The 23,381-nt window shown below is 39.6% G+C and overlaps 1 protein-coding gene across 1 annotated transcript in view; it reads right to left on the minus strand.

Annotated features, from left to right (window-relative positions):
• Positions 1-1,281: 1,281 nt before the first annotated feature.
• Positions 1,282-23,381, minus strand: part of KDM3A (lysine demethylase 3A) — a gene marked incomplete at both ends in the record, with an annotated part of 47,656 nt that continues 25,556 nt past the window's right edge. Inside the window, 15 exons of the mRNA XM_084234685.1 lie at positions 1,282-1,362; positions 2,344-2,478; positions 2,559-2,735; positions 3,976-4,115; positions 4,192-4,311; positions 7,917-8,047; positions 8,692-8,779; positions 11,164-11,335; positions 12,783-13,019; positions 13,394-13,566; positions 15,357-15,552; positions 17,027-17,154; positions 17,503-17,598; positions 17,724-17,876; positions 20,790-21,004. Coding sequence (XP_084090811.1) covers positions 1,282-1,362; positions 2,344-2,478; positions 2,559-2,735; positions 3,976-4,115; positions 4,192-4,311; positions 7,917-8,047; positions 8,692-8,779; positions 11,164-11,335; positions 12,783-13,019; positions 13,394-13,566; positions 15,357-15,552; positions 17,027-17,154; positions 17,503-17,598; positions 17,724-17,876; positions 20,790-21,004 — 2,242 coding nt within the window. The remainder of the gene's footprint in view (positions 1,363-2,343; positions 2,479-2,558; positions 2,736-3,975; positions 4,116-4,191; positions 4,312-7,916; positions 8,048-8,691; positions 8,780-11,163; positions 11,336-12,782; positions 13,020-13,393; positions 13,567-15,356; positions 15,553-17,026; positions 17,155-17,502; positions 17,599-17,723; positions 17,877-20,789; positions 21,005-23,381) is intronic.

Raw genomic sequence — 23,381 nt, forward strand, 5'->3', positions numbered from 1 at the left:
CTTTGGGACATTTCTGAGAAACAGTGCCACTCCTACTGACATAGGCAGATATTTCTATTTATTCTTTTCTGGTAATGTTTTTGAAAGCTCATGCATTGCAGGTTTTGACATGAAGTGGGCTGGCATTAGCCAGTGATCTTTGTCCTCCTACCATAAAAACTCCAAGCTCTGGGCATCTATACTACTTGATTTATTTCAGTTTAACTCCTTTTACTATACAGGTACCTTTGACTAGGAGACTCTAAGCTATATTAGAAAGGCAGCTTCTTTATAAACTCAAACTTCCAACAGTTTTGTTTTCCTTTTTACAGTTTCAAATTATAAAGAACCAGAAGAAAACAGCATATTTTGATCTATTACCTTTTTTTTTTAGAAGCATTTAACCAGTCACCATTTGAGTTTTGTTTAATTTTCACTTCTAAATTTAGTTAATTGGTGGGTTTTTTTTTTTTTTTAAAGTGTGGCAGGGTTTCCACCTGGATGGGGAGACACTTATTTCCATGTTAGCACTGCAGTAATCATTCAGAAATCATTATAGTATCTGTTTTTCCTTTCAAGATTATTTTCTGGGGCAATCTCATACTCCACTAACATATAATGATGGGTATGCAGAATCCACAACCAGAGGAGAAGCCAATAAGCTGAGTCAAAATTATTATATGAATACTTTAATGCAAAATGCTTAACACTTAAAATTAGCAAAGCTTCACTTAAGTTAAAACTCCATTTAGCTAAAGATGGTTAACCCCAAGAATTGTACAGTAGTTAATTTCTGCTATATAATGTCAGTTCTAATGCAATGCAGTAAGAACTGCATCATTAGCTGTCATTTCCTCCATTGCTCTTCTGAATCCTAAGGGATCAGAGAGAGGGTACTCAGACACAAAACAAAATACAACCCAAATAAACTGTGCAGAGATTCCTAATAGTTATAAAAAACCCATTTTGACTACGCTGTTTAAACAGCTGGGGAATAACTGCAAGTATTGTTCCAGAGCTGATAAGAGGTTTTGTTTTTACAGCTTGGTAGAAGTTCTGCACTAGGTGAGAAGTCACAGTTTAAGGATGCATGTTCTGTAAATAGTTACTACATATACACATTTAGTGTCTGTAAACACTAGAAATATACATTAGACAGAGTACCCTCACCAGCTGGGTACAATTTAAAAAAGAAGATGAGGTAACATGAATCTCAAAGTCCACAGGAATCCTGCCTGAAGAGTTTGAACAGCTGCCAGTAATTCACGTCCAATGTGCAGGGTTAAGGTGTCCCTGGGACCCTCAGGGTTTGACAAAACTGGATTCACTGGCTTTCAGCATAGCGACGGCATCTTTCACTGCATGGTAGATAACATTCTTCACCTAAAAGAATAGCAGAAAGTCTAATGAGTTAAACTTAAAAACTGTCACTAAGAATCAACTTTTCCATCAATTTTACTACCATGGCCTCAGAATTGCAAGCAATATTCAGTGAAACGTTAATATACGGACACCTCATATTTGGGGGTTCCAGAACACTACAATAAAGTGAATATTGCCATAAAGCAAGTCACAGGAGTATTTTGGTTTCCCAGTATATATATATATAAAAGTTCTGTTTACACTATTACACTATTACTGTAGTCTATTCATGTGCAATTGCATTCTTAAAATAACAATGTACATACATTAATTTAAAAATACTTTATTCCTAAAAAAAGCTAGCCATCATCAGAACCTTGAGAAAGATTTCTTTACTGGTATAAAAAGCACACTGGGAAGTACAATAAATTAAGGTATGCCTGTATCTGAATGGCCACTGAACTCCTTTAAGCCAGTGTTTCATACACATTTTAATAGTGTATCCTCTGAAGACTTAAAAGTTAATTTTCCCCTTCCACAGGCTTTGATGCCACATTATTCTACCTTTCAGTGAGTGCAACAAAAGGGAAGTCCCAGGGTAGTTTCATTTTTCAGAGTTTACAATCTCCTAGTTTTCCAAATATGAAATTATGTATCACATAAGCCACCGTGGAAAACCTCTAAAAATCTCACCCTCTCAGACACTCTTTTGATCCCCAGGTGCTACTGTGCTTCACCCAAGGCTGAGAGCAGCAGCACTCAAGGTGTTTGTTCAAAACCCCAGTCTCGCAGCTGAGCCAGGGCAGAAATCAATACTAAAAACCTTCCTCTTCAGGTATAGCCCCATATAAACAGTAACAAACCAAGGTGAGATTTCCTCTCTATTTTCCTCTTCTGCCTTAACTAGACAAATACACAGTATGGCCAAGCTCAGTTATAAGGTCAGAAATGGGCCATGAAAGAGTAGGCCATCAGAGAATGCCAGATCAATGCCATTTTTACCTGTAATTTATCTTCATGATTGGTATGTGTCTGTGACAGATAACGGAATTCCTGAGTAAGCCAGAAGCAGTGTTTAACATGCTCTGGAGAAACAAAATCTTCAGCCACTTTGATACAGCTATATAAGTTATGAACCTAGAAAACACCAAGCCACATCAGTAATACACACAATAGTTTGTGGTATAAAAGAATCAAGAATGAAATTATATTCTTACCTGATGTGGTGCTCCTGCTGGGATAAATACCACATCCCCAAGAAACTGAACAATAGCCCAGCCTTGAACTCCATACTCTTGATGAAGGCGCTTTCTTAGTGATCGGTCTAAATACCAGCTCTGATCGTGAATGGGATCATGGTCTGCTGGGTTTTCTTGACCTTGTTCTTCTGATACCTAGAATATTCAAAATATTATGAAACTAAGCAACATATATGCTGAGGCCCAATAAGGGCACTGTTCCCGCTGAAGAGTGTGGGCAATCAATAAATGTCAGGCCTTATTAAACATAAGGGCCCCTGTTGATAGAAAGAGACAAGTACTATTCAAAGACATTAAAATGAATAAACCAAAAGGTGATAAATATGGCTTTCCTTTGCCATTTACTATATAAACCATGACTGGCAGTCTGCTTATTTTTGTAAATACTATGTTTGAGCAGTATCTTGGTCTAGATTTGTAATGTAAGTAGGCTCAAGCTCCTTAGAAATACTACTATACTACAGTCATTAAAAACCCGCATTCAAAACAATCCCAAAGACAGCAAGAGATTAAGCGTGTTTGTTCTAGATCCAGCATCTGGTACTACAGACTCCAGGGAACACTACCAAAGAACAGTGTGGTGACTGGCAGACTTTTTGAAAGAGTCAAATGGTCCAGAAACACAAATAGTCCTTTGCCTGAAACATCCTGATTCAAACACATCCTGGTTAAAATGACCTACTTAGTAGCAGGCAAAAGATTGAGGGTGTGCATTTCTCACAAACTACAGAATAGCAACCACAGCACCTGGTACTGCAACGAGCAACATCAGTGATGAACAGGTTACCAACTGGATACACCCGTCTTTCCAGCAGCCTACAACATCCACACACAGCCCAGGCTCAACTATCTGCCAACTACAAAAAAACTTGCAATCTTTGAACTCCCCGCATCCCTCTCTAATTGGCCTTTACAAACTAATGGCCACAAAGAGGACTTGAGACGATCCTGACTTACTTCCAAGAGAGGGTGGACAGAAGTAAAGGGGACCTTAGTAACTCACTCAGAACACAGCCATCAAGGGTCAAGAAATACTACCGGAGGTTTTAAAGTATTTCGATGGAATAAAAACATGCTGAGATAATGTGACAAGCTAATTTGAAGGTAGAGCACAAAAAGCTCCAAATGTACTAGTAATAGAACACGGAATTAAGTAAAAAGACAAGACCCTTCTTTTCAGAAATATGAGCGTAATGCTTTAGAAATCCTTGTTCCTATGCAACCAGCTTCAGCCTACCCAACCTAACAGGCATGGATTTAACTTTTGAGAGTATGTATCTCCCTAGTAACTTTTACTTAGTTCTTGACATGTACCAATTCATAATATTGCTCTTCTCCATGCTTTTCTTCATATGTCACGGGGCAAGGAACATACCTTCTTAAGGAATTCTCGTATCTTCTCTGTGTCTTTAGCAGCATATATGTGCCAGAGAGCTCCTGGCTTCTCTTTTCCTTCAATAAATCGCTTTATTGTGAGTTCATCTGAATCTCCATCTTGGATAGTTTTAAGGACTTCTGGAGTGAGAGAAAGCAAACATCAGAAAACAGTCTAGTTTAGAGTTAGGTCCCACTTCTATACTCAGCACTTTACCTTCTTCTTGGTCACACTGTCCTTTGGGAATTCCCACATAGACCATGACATTGGCTGCATCAGAGACATCTAAGTGCAGATTAGTTGTACCATATTTCCGATCTTCAGGAGTAATTAATCCTGCAAACAGAAATGTCTTAAGTTTACAGAAGACAACAGAGTCTGCTGTAGTCTTTCCAACTCCCTGTGAGAGCCTTGGACATAAAAGTTAAAAGCTGTCTTTCTAATCAAGTAAAAGCAAGTGAATAATATTTAGTATTAAATGACTGTATCCTTTCAACTTCAAAAGAAAATAATCTAATATTTAATTGTAAAACTTAAACCATTCCAAATACTAGAATTTCTGTCTCCAGTGGTAGGCAAGGTAGGTTCATGACAGACCCTCAAGCTGCTTAAGAACAACTAAAAATTCTGGATGAAATTATTAAAACAATTCTTGTGCTGGCAAGGAAAGAAATATTCAGAAACTAGAAGCTCAGGAAAAGTAAAATGGAATACTGAAGCAGGGATTTGCCAAAAGGTTATTTGCTCATTCAGGTGAACTCATACTTTGTTTGTCACAGCCTGGGAGGGCTCTGGGACAAGACAGAAAGCCCAGGATCCACTTAAGGAAGTATAACACAAATCCCTCTCGCACACACATGAAATGGAGGAAATAATGCCTAACAGGTTCCTTCAACTATAAAAAGGAGTGAGGTTCCTGCTGTTACTTATAGTCTGAGACCCTAATCTCAGCACTGGCGAGGGCCCCCCTTGGTTCAGCACTCAAGCCCAGCAAGCTCTGCAGTCACCTTGGACAGCCCATCCTGACATAAGGACTCTGCTTCTGGAACGGGGAGCAGTATGGTTTGTGGTGGGCAAGGAGAGATCATCTTCTGGCCTGACAGCAGCCCCTGAAATGGCTAAATTGTTTGGACCAGGAGCCAAGGGGTTTTGGCTTGCTGAGGCCTGTGGTTTTAGGAGGGGGTGTGCTCCATAAACTCAATCTGGGACTGTGGTCTTAGAGTCTGTTGTGCTTTCCTTTCCAATTTGGTGAAATACCAGCTAAAGGAGTAAGTAGAAACATCAGATATTAGGTTGAAATCCTAGACTCTGTAAATCTGTTTCAAAATAGTAAAACAAAAATATAAAGGGAAGAGACAATGAAACAATAATGGCAAAAAACTTACAGTTGTAACTAAGTGATGAGTCTATGGGAAATCACTGCAATAGACACTAGTTTTGAATGCATTTAGAAAATACTTCCATACATAAGTAAAACTGAAGAAAAAACTAACATAACGAGGAAAATGAATAAACAGTTATATATGACAGCAGGGATGAATAAATATCCAGAGGTCTGAATCTATTTCGATAAAGCTCAAAACAGGCTGAAAACAAAAAAATATTCTGTAGGAATACAAATATGTACGGTAAAATTATATTTGCAGGGAAAGATAAATACAAACTTAAGGACAGTGGTTAATAAAGAGGGCAGAAGGCAGGGGATAGAGCTGGGAGAAGAGTAAGGCAAGATGAACAGGTCTCTGAGGCTGCCTGCTGGTTTAGCCTGTGCCAAGCTGAATACAGAGAACTGCAAAATGAGGAAAGAAACAATACCTACCCAGCCACTGGCCACAGTCCATCCAATCCCCGCTCTGGGTGACTTGCATATTGAAAAAGAGTCTACAAACTGAGGAAGCCTGAACTCAAATGGAACCAAGATTATAAAGACATGATGGTCCCAATGAAAGAATTAGTAGAAAATCCCAAAACACACCACAATGGACTTTTACAAAAAGAAACATGAGCTGCCACAGAAGGAGCCACTGGCTGATAGCACTCGGTCAGGGCAGAACAAGGGACATGCTCTCACCAAGAAATCCAGAGACCTCAGTCCCAGACCTACCATCAGCTCTGCCCTCTGGACCCTAAGCAGGTCAGTGTTCAGGCTACTGTCCTAAAGTCCTGGTGGTTTACCACGTGATCTCTTTAGAGCCCTTTTACTGTCTGACTGGGGAGTCACAGCTCAACCACCTAACCTTTGAAAAATGACTACTCCTTAATGTTTATAAAAGGAGTCTGAAAATGAACACGTTTTCATTATTTTCCCCCCACAGCTGCTTCCACTGGACAGCAACAGTATTGAGATAGGTAAAGCTTTTACAGAGTAACACTGCCATCTATCTATTAGTATCTAGGAGAAAAGACTTACAGCCAAGCTATTTAAACCAATTTATTTCGAAAACTACTCAGAAAACCGCCTTTACTGTATAAAACCTTAGGATTTCCTGAAGAAAGGAAATGTGACAGTATACCACGTACTTAAGCAGAAAAGGAGGGAACTTGGCTAGAAAACATGCTGCAGACCCAGAGCAGGTCCAAGTCTCTGAACTGAGATCTGAGAAGTAAAGGGAACAGGCAAGGGGACTTTTGCCTGCCATGTGCGCTCTCCCACAACCATTCCTCTCCTCACCCTATGCCCTGGCAGAACTGTATTGGCATCTCTAGACTGTGGGAGCTTCCCAACAGAAAATCCCCTCGCAGAATGTTCCCAGACACCACTCTGAGCAGTCCCTGGGCTGACACCACAGTAACAGAACTGTAAGATTAAGGTCCAAGTCCTTGTTCCTGCCCTCCCCAAGTCTCTGGAGAACAAGGTTAAGATACTGAACAAGTCCATCTTTCTTCAGGAGAGCTACCACCCTCAGGCAATGGAAGTAGTTATGGAAAAGAAGAATATAATCAAGTAGTAATTTCCAAAAGGACTGGAAAAGAGTGTGTGTGTGTGTGTGTGTGTGTGAGAGAGAGAGAAATAGCATAAAAGATTAAACCAAATCCACTGAATGACCTGAACAAATGATATGTCATTGAACAATAAAAATAGGTAACTCCTCCAAAATGGCCAACTTAAATCAAATTTGATAAAATCAAGACCTACATAAAGGTCACGGCAATAATGAGAAAAGATGGCTTTGTCTTTAATGTAGAAAATAATCTCTATCCCAGGCAATCCTCTTTTTGGACAGTTTACTGAACCATATATCCAAACAACAAAAGTCTAATTCAAAGGGTGCTTTTCAATACTAACTTAAGTAATTAACTTCTACCCTCCAACACAGAACATCGCATTTAAGTGGAATAGCTGGAAATGCTAGCAGACTAACCTAAATGGCCAACATTAACCCATTAGAATTTATCATGTCATGGGCCTCCCTGGTTGCGCAGGCGGTTGAGTGCTGCACTGTGATGCTGTCTGCAGCCTCTGCAGCGCTGATTCAATCCCAGCCAGCTGGGGAGAAACCCACATGGCTCAGCACACCTCTCCTGTCTTACCTGCTGCTCCCCTCTGCAGTGTATTTCATCAGTCTGCCTGTTCTGATCCCCGCTCTGTTTCTGGTAAATCCTCTCACCCTCCCGCGCATCTGGCCTATACCCCAGTTCTTGTGTAAATAAATAAATCCTTAAAAAAAATTATCATGCCAGAGTTCTAAGCAACATATAGACTTTACAATGTTATGTGTAGAAAAAAGGAATAAAGAACTGCATAATTGCTACAACTCCCAACTATAAAAAGGGGTACACATACACATAGCCAAGGAATGCAAGGAAATAAACAAAAATGAGGCCTATTACTACAAACATTAAGATTATGGCTATTTTCCGTTTCTCTCCCAAAATACATTTTCTAAACACCTTACTTGCCTTATTTCCTTTATAATTTTTCAAGTTAGCAATTTCCTTACCGTAAGCATTATACATCTTGGGACCCAGATCTGGCCTAACAAAGTAGTTCGGCAGCCTAGAGGCCAAGTTTAGTTTGCCATCTCTCCTTGTATACTCAGGCAGAGGAATATTGGCCATCAGATCATCAAATCTAGAACGAGAACCAGGAATTTACAAAATAAACTTCCTCTTCTAATTCATCATTTTGAATTTAATTTTGTTTTGTTCCTTCTACACTGAAAGGAACAGGTTTACCTGTACTCATAAAAATGGAAAGCTATCATTAACAATAATAGTCAATATTAGAATTACAGTAATTATGAATAAGGAAGTCTTACTCTCCTACACCACACGTATATATCAAAATGGTCTAAAGTATTTCAGAGGAAAGAATTGATCAATAAATTCTAGATAAAAAGTGTTGCCCAGGGATTAGCTCTGTGGATCTTTTTCAAGGTCTGCGCTCCATCTATCAATTTGGCTCTCCTGTTGTCTAATGCAATGATATCACTACATTACACTGAAGCCTGCCATGTCTGATCCAAACGCTGTCTTCAGATCAGTGCCTGCAAGTCTAAGTCAGCCAATTCTGTGGTGGAAATATGGAACTAAAAGTCAGTAACAATTTCATCTTATTTAAAAAGCATCTCCAAAGAGTACAGACTAGAAATGAGAAATCAGTGCCAGTAAAACTGTGGAATCTTGCACATTTCCCTGAAAATTTTTCTTGCCAGCTCAAAATAGAACTTATCCTACCAAGTACAGAATAATTTCTCCACTGCTACGTAATCATACCTGGAAGGCATCATATCTCTAAAATCTTCACCTGGCGGCCAGTCCTTCAGTTTCAACACCATTGGTTCTTTTTCATTTTTCAAGCGATCTAAAAAGCAACCAGAATAACTTAATATTCCTAATGCAGAAACATCAAAATGAATGGCAAATTACCATTTAATGCCTTAACAATGCAAATTTATTGATCTCTAAAAAATCTACATAACCTGATGCATTTAGCATACAAATATTTTCTAATACTCCCCACCTCTAATTTCCAACCAATTTATTTTATGTGCCAAGAAAACCATCCATACCAAGAAGGTGCTCAAGGAGCAGCAAAATTAAGATCGCCCACTAACTTACACTAGGGTCCTGCTGAATTTTCCAGATGCTTATTAAACTCTTACTCATTCTTGGAGATTTTAGTCACTCCCTTCTGCCCATTACCCAAAAGGGGTGTTCTGATAATTATCTCCTATAGAGCATTCTGGGAGAAGGGACCAGTTCTCCAAACATTCAACAGCAATGCAAGTCTAACAATCACATGAAAAAGAAATAACTTGTTTTACTCAAATAGATAAACCAGCTGATGATGTTGTCTAGGGACAACTGGGGCCAACAGTCCACTTTCCCTTGCCCCCTATCTTCAGGATAATGCAGAATTTAGTCAAAATTATTTTCCTTTAAGAGAATTATTAACTGTTGCAGGTAGTGCCAAGGAATCAAGAACCCAGGAGAGCTCTAATTAGAAAACATACACTGATAATTACGATTAACAGGAATGACAACTGTTATTTCATTTCTTGCTGGTTCAAATCTCTGCTAAGTGGTTTAACCATTTAATCCTTAAAACTAAAGCCCAACACCCCAATGAGATCAGGCTCTAGTTAATACTCCCACTTTCAGATCAGGAAATTGACAGATGTCCAAGGTCATCAAGGTGTTAGTGTCAAACTTGGAGCTGGAACCTGGATTTGACTTCAGAACTTGTACTCGAGGACTAACATTTGTATGTTTTGGAGTCAACCAACCACTACCTCATAACCAAGATAAAACAGGTGTACATCCAGGGAGCAACAAAAACAGGAAAATGAAGGTTACACTGTATGCCTGAACACCAGCAGCACTTCCATGTGGTGTCCTGGGCTTGAGTACAGCAGAATTGTCAGTATGGAAAAAGGCAGGCTGCGGTTGACTGTGGGCTGCTATAACCATCTATAGGCAATGAAGACATCTGAGCTTCTCCAAATTAAATTACCAAGCTCACACATGCAACAAGTATATCTGAATCAGGATTTCAACCCAAGCCTAACTGGAGCTGTGCCTCCAGAGTCCCCTTTCGGGGAACTCATTGCCAAACAAAGCTTTAGGGTTTGCCTCAGCTACAAAGAGCTGCCACACTAGGTCATGCCTTCCCAGCACAGTATCTAGAGACTGAGGGAGGTATGGGGATAAGGGCCTGCCATTTCCCACTCAGTGCAGTATGACACAAGGGAAAATACTGGGCCCGCTACTCCGTGTCAAACTGGCTAAAGCTTTGTTCAGTCTGCATTACAGCTGACTCCATTTCTCTCCCAGTCCTTTTACCTCCTCCTCCTTCACTTATGTTCTCATTTCACAGATGTTGATCCCTAGATAATCATCTATGTGAGACTCCATTTTAGAATTAACTTGTGGAAAACCCCATCACACCTTATACAGGAGTTAGCTTTAAGTCTATTGCACAATTTGTCACAAGTATAGGCTATAATCTATAAGTGCAGGTAATATAACAAGGAAGCAGATTTTAAAAATGAACATATGTCTAAAAAGAATGAGAATGATGAATGAGTGAATAGAATTACTGAGTCTAAAGAATCAAATGTGAAACCCTCCAGTGGGATTGGGGGGACACGGTGACCTGTGGCTATGCTGATGGGACCTAAAGGAGCCAATATGGACTTGATGTTGCAAAGTTTACTGAAAAGGCCAAACACCAGACCCTTCTTACTCCCACAATTCCCTTCAGCCCCCCCAGTGAAGTAGACAGTGACTGGGCAATTCTGTGTTAAATGAATTCATATTTCCTGGCACCATCAGCTCTACTTACCTTGTTAAACAATAATTAATTTTTTTTTAAAAGAGAAAGAAAAAGATCTATGAAAATGAGACACACAAACTACCAGCCTTAAGTCGCAAGCACTGGTTCTGCACTTGTCCACTGGGCACAAGTGGAAGCATGGCATTCCTGTCACAGGATGGACATGAAACTACCTGAAGAACAGATGACCAAAGCTCCTCTCTCAGTAAATACAAACTGAATTTACCACAGTTCAAAAGTATAAGCTTTGTAAAAAGAAATGGGAAGAGATGAGATGCTATTTTTAATCTCCAAAATCATGGAAAATGTAGTTGTTGCCACTAAAAGGCCTCCGACTCCTGCTATTCCTGTGCCTCCCGCACCCCCCCCCCCACATCCTTCAACCCTCTTAACAGGTCTTTCAAACATACTTGGAACATCTTCAAATCCATCCCAGAAGTCTCCTACTGTGGCTCCTGTGATGATTTCATTGGTCCTACAATTAACGAGATCCACTTCCTGGTTTCCAAACTCTTTCCTGAAGGATTCAGGTTTCCAAAGTTCAGTGTTCAATTTATGATGCACTCCCGACACCATCACTGGCTAAAAGAAGAGAATGGAGACTTTAGTTTGAACTCCCCCATATTTGTCCACATACCCTCAGCACATCCTCAAACAGTAGTTGGTTTGTTTCTATGTGACTGGGTTCTTAGACTCAGATCCCAAAGTGACAGCTTAGTCCTGAGCTCCCATGCAATTTCTTGTTTTCACCACTCACCTAGGACACATATTCCTTGCTAGGATGACACCTTCTCACTCAGATTCCTCACTCACAAAAATACCAAAGTCAAGCCAGGGCCAGGCAGGGCATGTGAAGGAGACAAAGGCTGGCAAGATACTCCTCAAAGAAAACATTCACTGCCACTAGCCTCAAGCCTGTTGCTGCCAGGGAGGAATATAGACCTGAGAGGATGCCAAGTCTTTTGGTTATCTAAGACAAGCCAGAATTCTCATCTTTATGTGAAACAGCAAGACTGAAACACTGGCAGAATTCACTTTTTTGAAACCACTAAATGAGCAAATAGTTTAAGTACACAGGGTTGAAAAAACCTTAAATACATACAACTTTTCGATATGGCAATTCCCCAAAACCTGGCTTTGTTGGAAGAGTAAACTATTCTTTAGTTCATACACTACTTCACCCAGAAAAAAAACCAAAGATCCAGAAAACAAAACTCAAAACAATAAAGTAGGAGACAGGTCAACAAAGGTATGCATCTCCCAAGTTATCAGCCAAAATTTAAACTCAAACAATGCTGCCCTTTAAACCACACACTAATTCCCAGATATCACGACATGGCTCTGGCCCATTTAAAACTACCTTCAGCACGAAGTTCAAATTTACAGAAATCATTTAACCTATGACTTTCTACCATATTTTGTCTAATTCCCCAAACCCCATCAGCCTCTCAGTGATACTCCTACTTCTACTGAGGTTTATCATAAAAGAATCACTGAGCTCAGAATGCTCTCATTAAAATTTCAGCGATCACTGGTAGGAAGTAATCAAATTCTTATTGGAAAAGACAGCTCAGGAATGTATGCTGTAAAAAGTAAGAATCAAGCCCCCCCCCCCGCACCCCCCAGATGGTGCAGTGGGTTGAGCGCAGTGCTGTGAAGCTGTCTGCAGCCTCTGCAGCGCAGGTTCAATTCCTGGCCATCCAGGAAGAAACCCACATGGCGCGGCATGGCACGGCAGACCTCTCCTGTCTCGCCTGCTGCTCCCCTCAGCAGTGCTCTCAGTCCATATGCCTGTTTTGTTCCCCGCTCTGTCTCTGGTGAATCCTCTCACCCTCCTGCGCCTCTGGCCTGTACCCCAGCTATTGTATAAATGAAAAATAAATCTGAAAAATAAAAAAAAAAATAACTCAGTCACACTCTGCCCTAATTATATTCACCCTAAACAGTAAAGTACAAAAATAGGAAATGAAGTCTGCCCAAGGAACTGAGAATGGGGAACTGAATTGGGGTGGGGAAGAGAGGCAATTACCTGCCCTTGTTTCCAGCACTCCCTAAACACATTCCAGTTGCTCTTGTTGTTGGGGTCCTGCAGGCATAGCAAGCGATTATCACATAGCCAGTAGTGAGGAGTGTCAAAGCCCAGAATGCTAGGCTTAATCGTTAGTCCTTGAGGCCTCCTAGGTAAATCAGAGGAAGTCTTATTTTGCACCAAAGATGCAAAGATGTCATCAAGGATTTTTGGTGTATTCTTGAGTCCACTTTCTGTCTGAAATTGAAAAAGAACACAATTCCTAAATATGGAACTGCTTACCATCAGAAAACTCATTCCTATAATAGTAGAGAAGTAGTATATATCTAGAGAGTGCTGGCGAGGACCCCATGTAGAGTTAAGTGCCCTTTCCCCACCTGACATCGTAACTCATAGAAGTGGGAACAGGAAAAAGTGTAACAGGAGATAATGGTCCAGCCTAGTACTGTAACTCTAAGCAGCCCAACTGCCAATGTCACAAACCTCTATACCCACCAAGGACAGCACGGAATTCATAGTCTCCTATTTTCTGCTTTAATTTCTCTCATCTCTTCTTATTCTGACTATGTTCATCTTTACAAGAGAGCACAAACAATAAAATAAATGCATACCTTTCCTGTAGAAGAGTTCAAGAGATTTCGGAGGAAACCAGAATTGTTGTTGCTCACAGGTGTCAAAATTGTGCTGTTAAAGGTGTGGAGAACTGTGCTGGATTTGCTCAAAGGCGGTAGGGGTGGAAGGCATTTGATTTCATTCTTTAAAATTGGCATCATTGGTTGTTTTTCTAAAAACAAAACAAAACATATAAATGGAAAAGCATTCTGAAAGACAAATCCTTCACTAGTCTTCTATTAACAGAATTACATTTGAATATGGTTTTTGTTCTCTGGAACCAAAATACTTTAGAAGACAAATACTATTTTCTTTCCAATCTAACATCTTTATTTTTTTGTTTGCCTCATTGCAGTAGTCAGGCCCTCCAGTACAACATTCAACCAAACAGTGACAATGATGGTGGGAATGCAAACTGGCCCAGCCCTTATGGAAAGCAGCAAGGTGTCTCAACACATTAAATATGGATCTGCCATTCAACCGGTAATCCCACTCCTAGACATCTATCCAAAAAAATCAAAAACACTGATTCAAAAGGAAATTTGCACTCTAATGTTCACTGCCAAACTGTAGAAACAACCTACATGCCCTAGAACAGATGAGTGAATTAAGATGTGGTATATACACACAATGGAATACTACTCAGCAATCCAAAAAGATACACTCATGCCATTTGCAGCAACATGGATAGAGCTTGAAGGGAGGATAATGCTAAGCAAAAAAAGCCAGAAGGAGAAAGATAAATGTCAGATGTTGTCACTAATATGTGGAATATAAAGCAACTAAATTACAAATCAGATACAGACAAGCTGAAAAACTAACCCTTCACAGCTGACTCCAAAACTGACACACCAAGAGGGGAGGAGAAAGAACAGGGACCAAGGGAGGTATAATGGTATGTGGTGGCAGAGTACGAGCTGGTGGTGGGTACGCTATTGTGGTAATACCAAACAGATATACCCCAATGTTTCTTCAGTTAAAAATAAATAAAGAGGGCCTCCCCAGTGGCACAGCGGTTGAGCGCTGGGTTGCGAAGCTGCCCGCGGCCTCTGCGGCGCCGGTTCGATCCCCGGCTGCTCCCTGGCCACCGGAGGAGGGTCCCACATGTCGCGCAGACCTCTCCTGCCGCCCGCTGCTCCCCTCAGCAATGTACTTCGGTCCTTCTGCCTGCTCTGCTCCCTGCTCTGGCCCTGGTGAATCTCTCACCCTCCTGCGCCTCTGACTATACCCAATGCTTGTATAAATAATAAATAAGTCTTAAAAAAAAAAATACATATATAAATAAAGATTAAGAAGAAAATAGTGTTAGCAGGTATCCTTGCCTTATTCCTGAACAGAGGAAAGCTGTTAAAGTTCATTAAAGACAGTCCCTTCTTTTTCATATTTAAGAGCCTTTAAAAAAAAAAATCATAATGGGTATTCAATTTTATTTACATCGCATAAAGTGATTTTTCCCCTACACTTTGAATGTTAAACTACACCTGCATTTCTGAAACATTACTTCATCATGCCTTATAGTTTATTTATAGTGCTGAATTCTATTCACTAAAATTTTGTTTTAGGACCTTTGTGTGAAAGAAACTGATCTGCAATTTTCCTTTCTTGTAATAGCCAGAAAGCAGAACCACCTAAATTCTAATCTATCATCATGCATCCTGAGACAACATGTGAAAGTGAATGTTCCAATTTAGACCACATAGAAGCTACATACACAGAAATGTGAAAAATCACTCAGCCCACCTCCATTTCTGCCAAACATAACCTCACCTTTACCCACAGTTTTATCATCAGGGAAAGTTCTCTCTGGTACTGCATTTTGAAAACTCATGTCTCACACAGTGACCACTAGGGAACCATTACTTTTCATTCCATACAACTTCTAACCACTCTGTTCTCACTGCCAAGTCCTGCTGCACATGAACTGAAGTTCTCAGAACCCAGAGGAAAGTAGGAAACACTCACCCTTGTTTTCCTTGTTGACATTCCCGCTGGTCAGGTCTGCCAGCCAGTTTAAAGGAGATGTGCTGGCTGGACAGGTAGGTTTTATGCTGCTGGCCGGCTTAGAGGCAGCTTCCCCACCCGCAGCCACTGGTTCCAACACTGAGGGATTCTGTTGGAGCCCGGCACCAAGAGTGGATTTTTCTCCAGCTAAGGGAGTCTGTGTTGAGTATAAAAAGAGTTTTATACAATCTGAAAATCGGTATTTCCTTTTTCTTACCTCTTTCCCTAAACATCTTACTGGTAAGAAATATCCAAAGCAACACCACCTAATAGCCCTGCACATAACTAGTTGCAGTAATCTGGTAATAGGGCAGAACTATAAGGTAGGAAAGATTGGTTTTTAGCTCCTAGGTATTACTAATGAAAGCATAAAACAAAAATTAAAATATAGCAAGACTCTCCTCCCTTTACCACTCGTCCCATGCTCATACATGCCCCTATCACTCCAACTACCATGTTGCTTTAAAATGACCAGTTTGTGCTCACCTCTCTGGATACTCACCCTAGAATCCTAACAGGCCCTAAAAATATGGATGCTAAATGAATAAATGAGGCAGATTAGCTAAAGTATGGCTGTGATTTCTGAAAAAAGCAGACTGCAGAGAAAAGAAAATGCTATTCTGATTTAGCAGTTTATAGCAGGCTTTAAATGTGATGAACAGATCTTGAAATCAAACATAAACTGAAGAAAAAAAAACTGGAAAGACTACACCATTTATTTTGCTGTTACTTAAAGAACTACTTGAGGTGGGGGAGAGGGGAAAAAAACAACCCAACCTTGAAAATTCAGCTGGTTGAGTTTCTACATACTTAAGAAGGAAAATGGATAGTCAAATTGCTGCTGTGGTCTCCACCCTCCCCTTTACATGTGATGTACTTCTGTGAAGCCCAATTATCAGAACTATTATCCTCTATTACTGATGAGAAAGCTGAAGCATGGATAAATCAATTCGTTTGAGACAAAATTATACAAATAGTGGCAGAAAAGAATTAAAACTCAGTTTTGACTTCAAAGATCACAACTCTTCTACCCATGCTGCCTTTGACACCACAGCTTTATGAAAATATATGAGATTTTATGATTTTTAAACAGTGTGGGGTAATGGCTGCTGGAGTGAAGGAGATAAAGGGGACAGTAGTGATAAAGGGTTGTACCTGGAAGAGCTGCGTGAGCACTAAGGAACTGTCTCTACTGAAAATTTATGTTATGATGGTACATGAAGGTTCATTTCAATATTATTTGCCATCAACTCTTCATATATATTATAGGTCAAATAGATTTAGTGATTTTTTAAAAAAAATTTTAAGTTTACTTGAAAATTTATACTCTGAAAAACATGAGAAGCTTCAAAAAAAAAAAAAAAAACAAACATACAAATCTGACCACAACTTATTAGGTAGACTATAATTGGTTTTCGTTTTTTCAAGAACAAAATTCAAAAACCTACTAAAGAGGCTATAGATGAGGTCCACACACGTACTATGAAAAGTGAGAATGGCCTCTGAAACATAAATTATCTCTTTCCATTGACAGCTGTTCCCCATGTTTCTTTCAAATACATTATAGAAATCCTTAAGCTTGAAACAGACAACAATCTCAAGGATGGTGAATCTAGCATAAACAATAATACCTGTTTTATGTCTTCCTTAGTAGCTGGCTTTGAAAAGAGTCTGAATTGCCTGTTTGAACAGGGACAATTTGCCTTTATCCCCCATTTTGCTCTTACAGAATGCACAATGTCACCAACATCATAGAGGGCTAAAAAAGGGCAGAGACAAACAAGGACATTAGGCATTTTGACCTCAATATTACAAAGGAGAAGCTGGTATTTCCAAAAGAATTACTTTTTATTAGCAGCATGGTACTTACACACCCTTCTTTCATCCTAATAGCCTTCCCTTAACTGTACCATTTTCTTTCCTTCTGCAAAGCTAATTATAAGACCTTCATCAAAAAGTTTTGGGAGATTTAATACTTTTCTGGATAATTTATGGTACAAAATAAATTAAAGCTAGCAAGTAATTAGACAAAGTAAAACTAAACTACCAGTTCCTATTAGTTAACCAAAAGAAGGGGGAAAGAAAATCATAACACCACATGATATACCTTTTCCAGGAATGATCTGTGTAGGCATTAGGTTCTCTGGCTCATGTATCTGACTCTTCACACATCTTAGCCAAGAGAAAGTCTTGTAGGTAGCACCTGCAAATAACTGATCATTAATAATTGTTCTTCATGGACTCTTACCCTAAATACTTCAGAAATCCATCAATCACAAATCAAATAAAAGGCTTCATTTGTGTAAGGAGACTGAAAGACAATCTCACCCTGTTGGCAATTTTTCCTCTTCATCCGGTAGCAATCCACACATACTCCAAACCCACACCGAGGACACACCCAATGTAGATTGAAGATAGTGGTGTCACATACATCACACATTTCTCGAACACCTTTGACAGCTCGTTTCCAAGCAACCTGTCCTACAAAAATAAAAAAAATCATTTAGTCTTGGGGAAGAGGGGGCTTCTGAAATAAAACATGAAGGGGGAAGGGAGTGATGTCATTCCTCTCTGTGCCTGGAATACCCCAAAACTACTCCTCCACCCTCCCCTTTGGGGTCATGAAGCTATCCTGAATTCCCTCGGCATTCTCATCACCTGTGTTTATACTTCAGACTCACAGCTCCTTACAATGAATATAGTCAGGTGCAGCTTTACCTCCCTTGAGGAGGCTAAACTCCAAACAAGCAAAATCCCTGCTTGCTGTGCCCTCCTTCATTGCCACCCCCCACCAAGAAGCGCTGCACATTGGTGGCGTGTACATGTAGTGCTGAATAAATCAATGAAAAAGCAGCAGGGATTACAAAAGTTGGAGTTCAGACACAGCAGTTCTTCTCCTTTCTGTAACCCCTTTGACTATTCTTTCTCCAGAAGGAAAAAAAAAAAGATACACAAATTCAACATTCATCTTAAGAATGTTAGTTTTTTCACATATCCTTAATCCACTCAGACTACCCATGGGAAAAAATGACACTCAGGGAACTGATGGAAGCAGCTCATTAACTTACTGGGGAGCCAACAGTTCAACACTGGCTCCTTCACAAGTCAGAGTCAGAAACTTGACATTGTTAGTCCCGGGGTGCACACACCCAGGACTGATTCACACTAACCAAATATCCAACAAACTGAGGCACAATTTAAGATTCCACAAAACAGCAAGCCCTGGTAACTGAAGGGAGGGGCGTTCCAGGACTGGCCAGGACATCATACCTCTCCCCCGCATCAAGAATGCCAAATCAGGTATCAGAAAGCTTCAAAAAATAAGTTCAAAAAGCCCCAGTGTCTAAATCATAAGACTCACTACAATCTGTCTGTTGCCTGAACAAGACCAGGATAATACTGCCACATTCTTGTTCTTTTTTCCTAATCCAGTCTATTTCTTATTCATTCTTTCTTCAGACTAAACACAAGGAAGATGACCAACCTCAGCTTGCACCAAATTAATCTGGTTGCTGAGTGAATTTCTGCCATTCCATTTTATAACAACTCAGTACCTAATACATAAAAGCTCTAGGCACTTTACAAGTGAGATTTTATGAATTTCACCTTGGTCAATGGATTAGACTGTCTTATTAGAGGATAGTCTATATTGTAGTCAGCCACTTAATGCCTGTCATTGAAAAGACCAAAAGTGTATGAAGATTGAAACCTGCTTCCTCCTTTCAGAATCAGAGGTTAGTCCCTCTGGAAATATCTTTTGATGGTATCTTTCAATATCAATCATAGTAAGTTCCTCTCTCCAACTGATCAGTTTGTCAGAGGAAATAAAAGAGGAACAGGATAATCAAAAAAGGGACGAGCAATCAAGTTAATAATCATTCAAGTTTTCAAGGACAGAGATTCTTAATTTTGCTCCTAGAAGAAACCCAGTCTTCTGTACCCTTTATTGTATTAAAAAAAGCATTTTCCAGATGACTCACCTTTAGCAAAGAAAAAATATGAGTTGCTTAAAACAGTCCTGCTGATTCAGGAGTGAAGCTATTAATGTATTCCAAAGAAGTGTTTTTGTGTTCCTACTTTCCAATCATTTATGCACCACTTTCTACCAGTTACTTTAGAATTTTTCTGTAAATCTTTTTCTTTAAATCACATTTACTTAAATATGTATCATGAGGAAATTCTGTATCTCTACTGAAAAACAAGTATCACTTATCCTAGATACATTACAGGAAAAAAAAGTTAAATGAGATTCTTGATTTATTAAGTATCTACTACCCTAAAGGAATGGGGTGATTATAAAATTGCTCTTTTCTTCAGTAGGACTTTACCCCAGAAACTCATCATCCTCTTCTCCCACCTAGCTTGAATTCCTACTCCTAGGACTACCCAAGTTCCCATTCCTTGGACTCTGAAATGTAATAGTATACATATTCAAAAATTATTCCTGCACTAAAGGTAGCTTCAGTTAGCTTTTGGTAACTACAATCAAAATTCTTATGACTAGTATGTGTGGATGTTTGCACTGAAACATGATATACAAAGTCTGAAAAGATACACAGCAGGGGAAAAGAAAGGCATCACCTTTAAATTTCAACTATTTGCAAAGGATAAAATGGTAGAAGAAAACATGAGATTTTAAAAGATAGATGCCCACTGGTGCTTCTGGATAGATATAGCACTTCTACAGAGGCACATGGACAGTTAGTGGTGAGCTGTCTTCCCAGACACATACCTTGAGATATCATGAAAGAGGTAAGCTCTAATGTGTCACCCACACTGATACCTATGGTTTACTGGGCTGACAAATCGGCCTGACAGTGCTCTCCAAGTGGAGGAAACACACACACACACACACACACACACACATGCACGCGCGCGCGCGCAGCTGGAACCTCCAAGTATTTCCTCAAAGTATTTCCTCCTGGCTCTCATAGAATTATTTTCATCTAAGTTCATTCCATTTTCAAGCCTAGAATTCAGCTCCCCAGAGACTGACTCAAAAGGCCTAAGGCAGAGTCTACCAATTCCTATTTCCTCTGAAATGTAATACTGTTTAAGAATTCCTGTCTTTAAAAAAAAAAAAAAAACATGTAAGTCTCATCCTCTTTTGGTGAGCTCACATCACTGGCAGGGCTGTGCAAACTGCACCACCGCCTCACCTTTACCTTTCTTAAGAAAAAGGAGTTCTAGACCTTTAGTAATTACCCCAAAATAAATGGTGACTGACTGATGAAAGAAGCAGAATCTGTTACAAAGGAAAAATGCAAACTCATTATACCAAAGTCATCAAAATTTCTTGATGAAAATGAATCCCATGCAAGTAGGATTTAGGTGTTATTTAGGAACAAAAATCAAGTTGGACTCAAAATCCTACCCCCTAAGAGATGCTCTTACTGTGTGGTTCAATGGTTGACATAGCTTCCTTTTCAGAAATCACCATCTGACAGAAGTGGTCTCCAATGTTGGCCAGGATATACTTTGCCGTATCCAAATCAGTTCCCACAACGTTTTTGGTTAAAGGCAACCACAAACCAATTGCTTCACTGTCATACTTGTTTGGTGTTAAGAAGCCTTCTACCCGCAACACACCATGTTTGTTGAATTGTAACCTAGAGAAAGTGGGGAGGGGAGAATTATTACAGACACTCTCAAAAATTTATTTTTATCTTACAGCTACTATTTAAATCAACAATTCCTTCCCGGTTTTCTATATAGACTCCACAGCTAATTAAAGCAAATTGGTATTTGGCAACCAAGTATCTATCAGTAGAAAGATTTAAAAAACCAAAAATCTTTCAAGATTTCCCCCAAAAGACAAGCCAGAGAGAGAAAGGCACACAGAGAGACACAGGGTGGGGAGAGGCGGGAGAAAGAGGTGTGCCTTGCACTTGAACCAATAATATTGCCTCCCGGGACAGCTGAACCTGCCAGACCTGGAACTTAACAGCAAAGTACAATCACAAGCCACCGCAGAAATAAAGTGCTAACAAACAGAAGGTGACCCTCTCACCTCCCCCCCAAAATCTGATGAGTTGAATTCAACTACTATTCTTAAGAATAATGTTCAACAGGGCCTCCCCAGTGGCACTGCGGTTGAGCACTGGGCTGCGAAGCTGCCTGCGGCCTCTGCAGCGCCGGTTCAATCCCTGGCTAGCCAGCGAGGGTCCCACATGCGCAGACCTCTCCTGCCGCACCCAATGCTCCCCATCAGCAGTGTATTTCGTCAGTCTGTCTGTTCTGCATCCTGCTCTGTCTCTGGTGAATTCTCTCACCCTCCCGCACTTCTGACTGTACCCAGTGCTTGTATAAATAAAATAAATCTTTAAAAAAAAAAAAAAAGAATAATATTCAACAAAGGTAGGTTGCTAACCCTGGTGAATCACTGAAACTACAACCACAATGATCCATATATTCAGCACACATATGAATCCTGGCTGCAAATTTCCATGCAAGCTTCTGGAATGAGTGGCAGTATTAAGTTGGGCCTCACAACTTAAGAAGGCAGAGTAAAAGACAGAAAATTCCCTCAGTATTCTCTTTCAGTATCTTTGACATTTAAATGTTTTTTTCTAAGCCATGTTTTGAATTTTTAAACACAATATCATCATAGGTCAATCTAGTTGGAGACAAAGAAGTGGATATAAAACAAAGTGAATAGGATATGATGCATAACAATCATTAAATCTCAGAGAAGGCAGTGCTGACAGTGAGTTTTGTCACGACTTCACGACAGAGAAGGTTTGGCCTTGTAGTAAAAGGTAGATATTAGTAGAAGACATGTCAAGAAAACACTATTTCATATTAAAAGCAAGAAAAATCCAGGAATCTTGATCTCTTTACTAGACATGGAGCAGTTGCCAAAACTGTGAGCCCAGGGACACATATAATAACTTGTATTTTAGAAAAACCATTTGTCCATAAGAGTGTAAAATGAACTGAAAGGATGCAAAGAGTTGCCTAAAAGATGCACATTTCAAGAAGTCCCAAGAGGGATTTAAGTTTTACATTGATAACCCGTATCAGAGATAGTCATAATACTAAAGAGATGAATCTGAAGTCAATTTAAAGGTACAGGATCTAGCAACAAAGAGTTATTGTTGAGGCCTAACCCTTTCTATTTTATCTTCCAGAGAATATAATGAGAAACAAACAGGATGAGAAGCCTCAATCTTCACTCTACATATCAGAGATAAAACAAAAAATACACAGTGGGGGAGCTGCTGTTAAAATTATGATATTCTTTAGACCAAGGAAGGGAATTTGTGCAAGTCTCTACCCCTATACATATTAAGTAAACACAGTTTCCTTTTCAAAAGGTAAAATTGGGAAAACTACTAACTCATAAAATCAATGACCTCTACAAGGTTACACAGTAATGGTTTTTAAAAAACTCTAGTTGTATTCAGAAAGAAAAGTAATTATCCCTTTCCTAAAATGACTTCGCAACTTAAACTAAAACCAATTTCTCCTACAGTTCAGACCTGTCACAGTAGAGGAACCATAATGAAATGAAATCAAGTCTGTGATAGGAATACACAGATCTAGCTAAAGCTTAACTTAAATTCTGCACTTTCTTCAAAAAAGATCCAAGTGTCCACAAATGCATATGCATCTTAACTACCAACTACTTACTGGGGGGAAAAAATTCTCCAGGTGAGAAGGAGAATCAAGCTAATCTTTACTGAGAATTTATTCTAGGTCAGACATTATTCAGAATACATATTAATATAAATAATCTTAACACCAATGTTAGTGGTTATCACAATTCTAAATCAGTATCTCTCTCTCCCCTGCTTCTCTCTCCCTCTCTCATGGTGCTTTTGAACCAGAAATGAATGGGCAAACTACTATCTAATAATTTGAGTTAAATAAAAGCCTGAATCTGATCATTACCACCACCAGTATAATTAATGGTCTAATTAACTGTGCTCTTAATTCAGTTCATCAGCAATCTTTAATTTTAATAAAGCTAAAGGGAAGGAGAGA

Source organism: Talpa europaea, assembly GCF_964194135.1.
Source record: "Talpa europaea genome assembly, chromosome: 6".
Classification (NCBI taxonomy): Eukaryota; Metazoa; Chordata; class Mammalia; order Eulipotyphla; family Talpidae; genus Talpa; species Talpa europaea.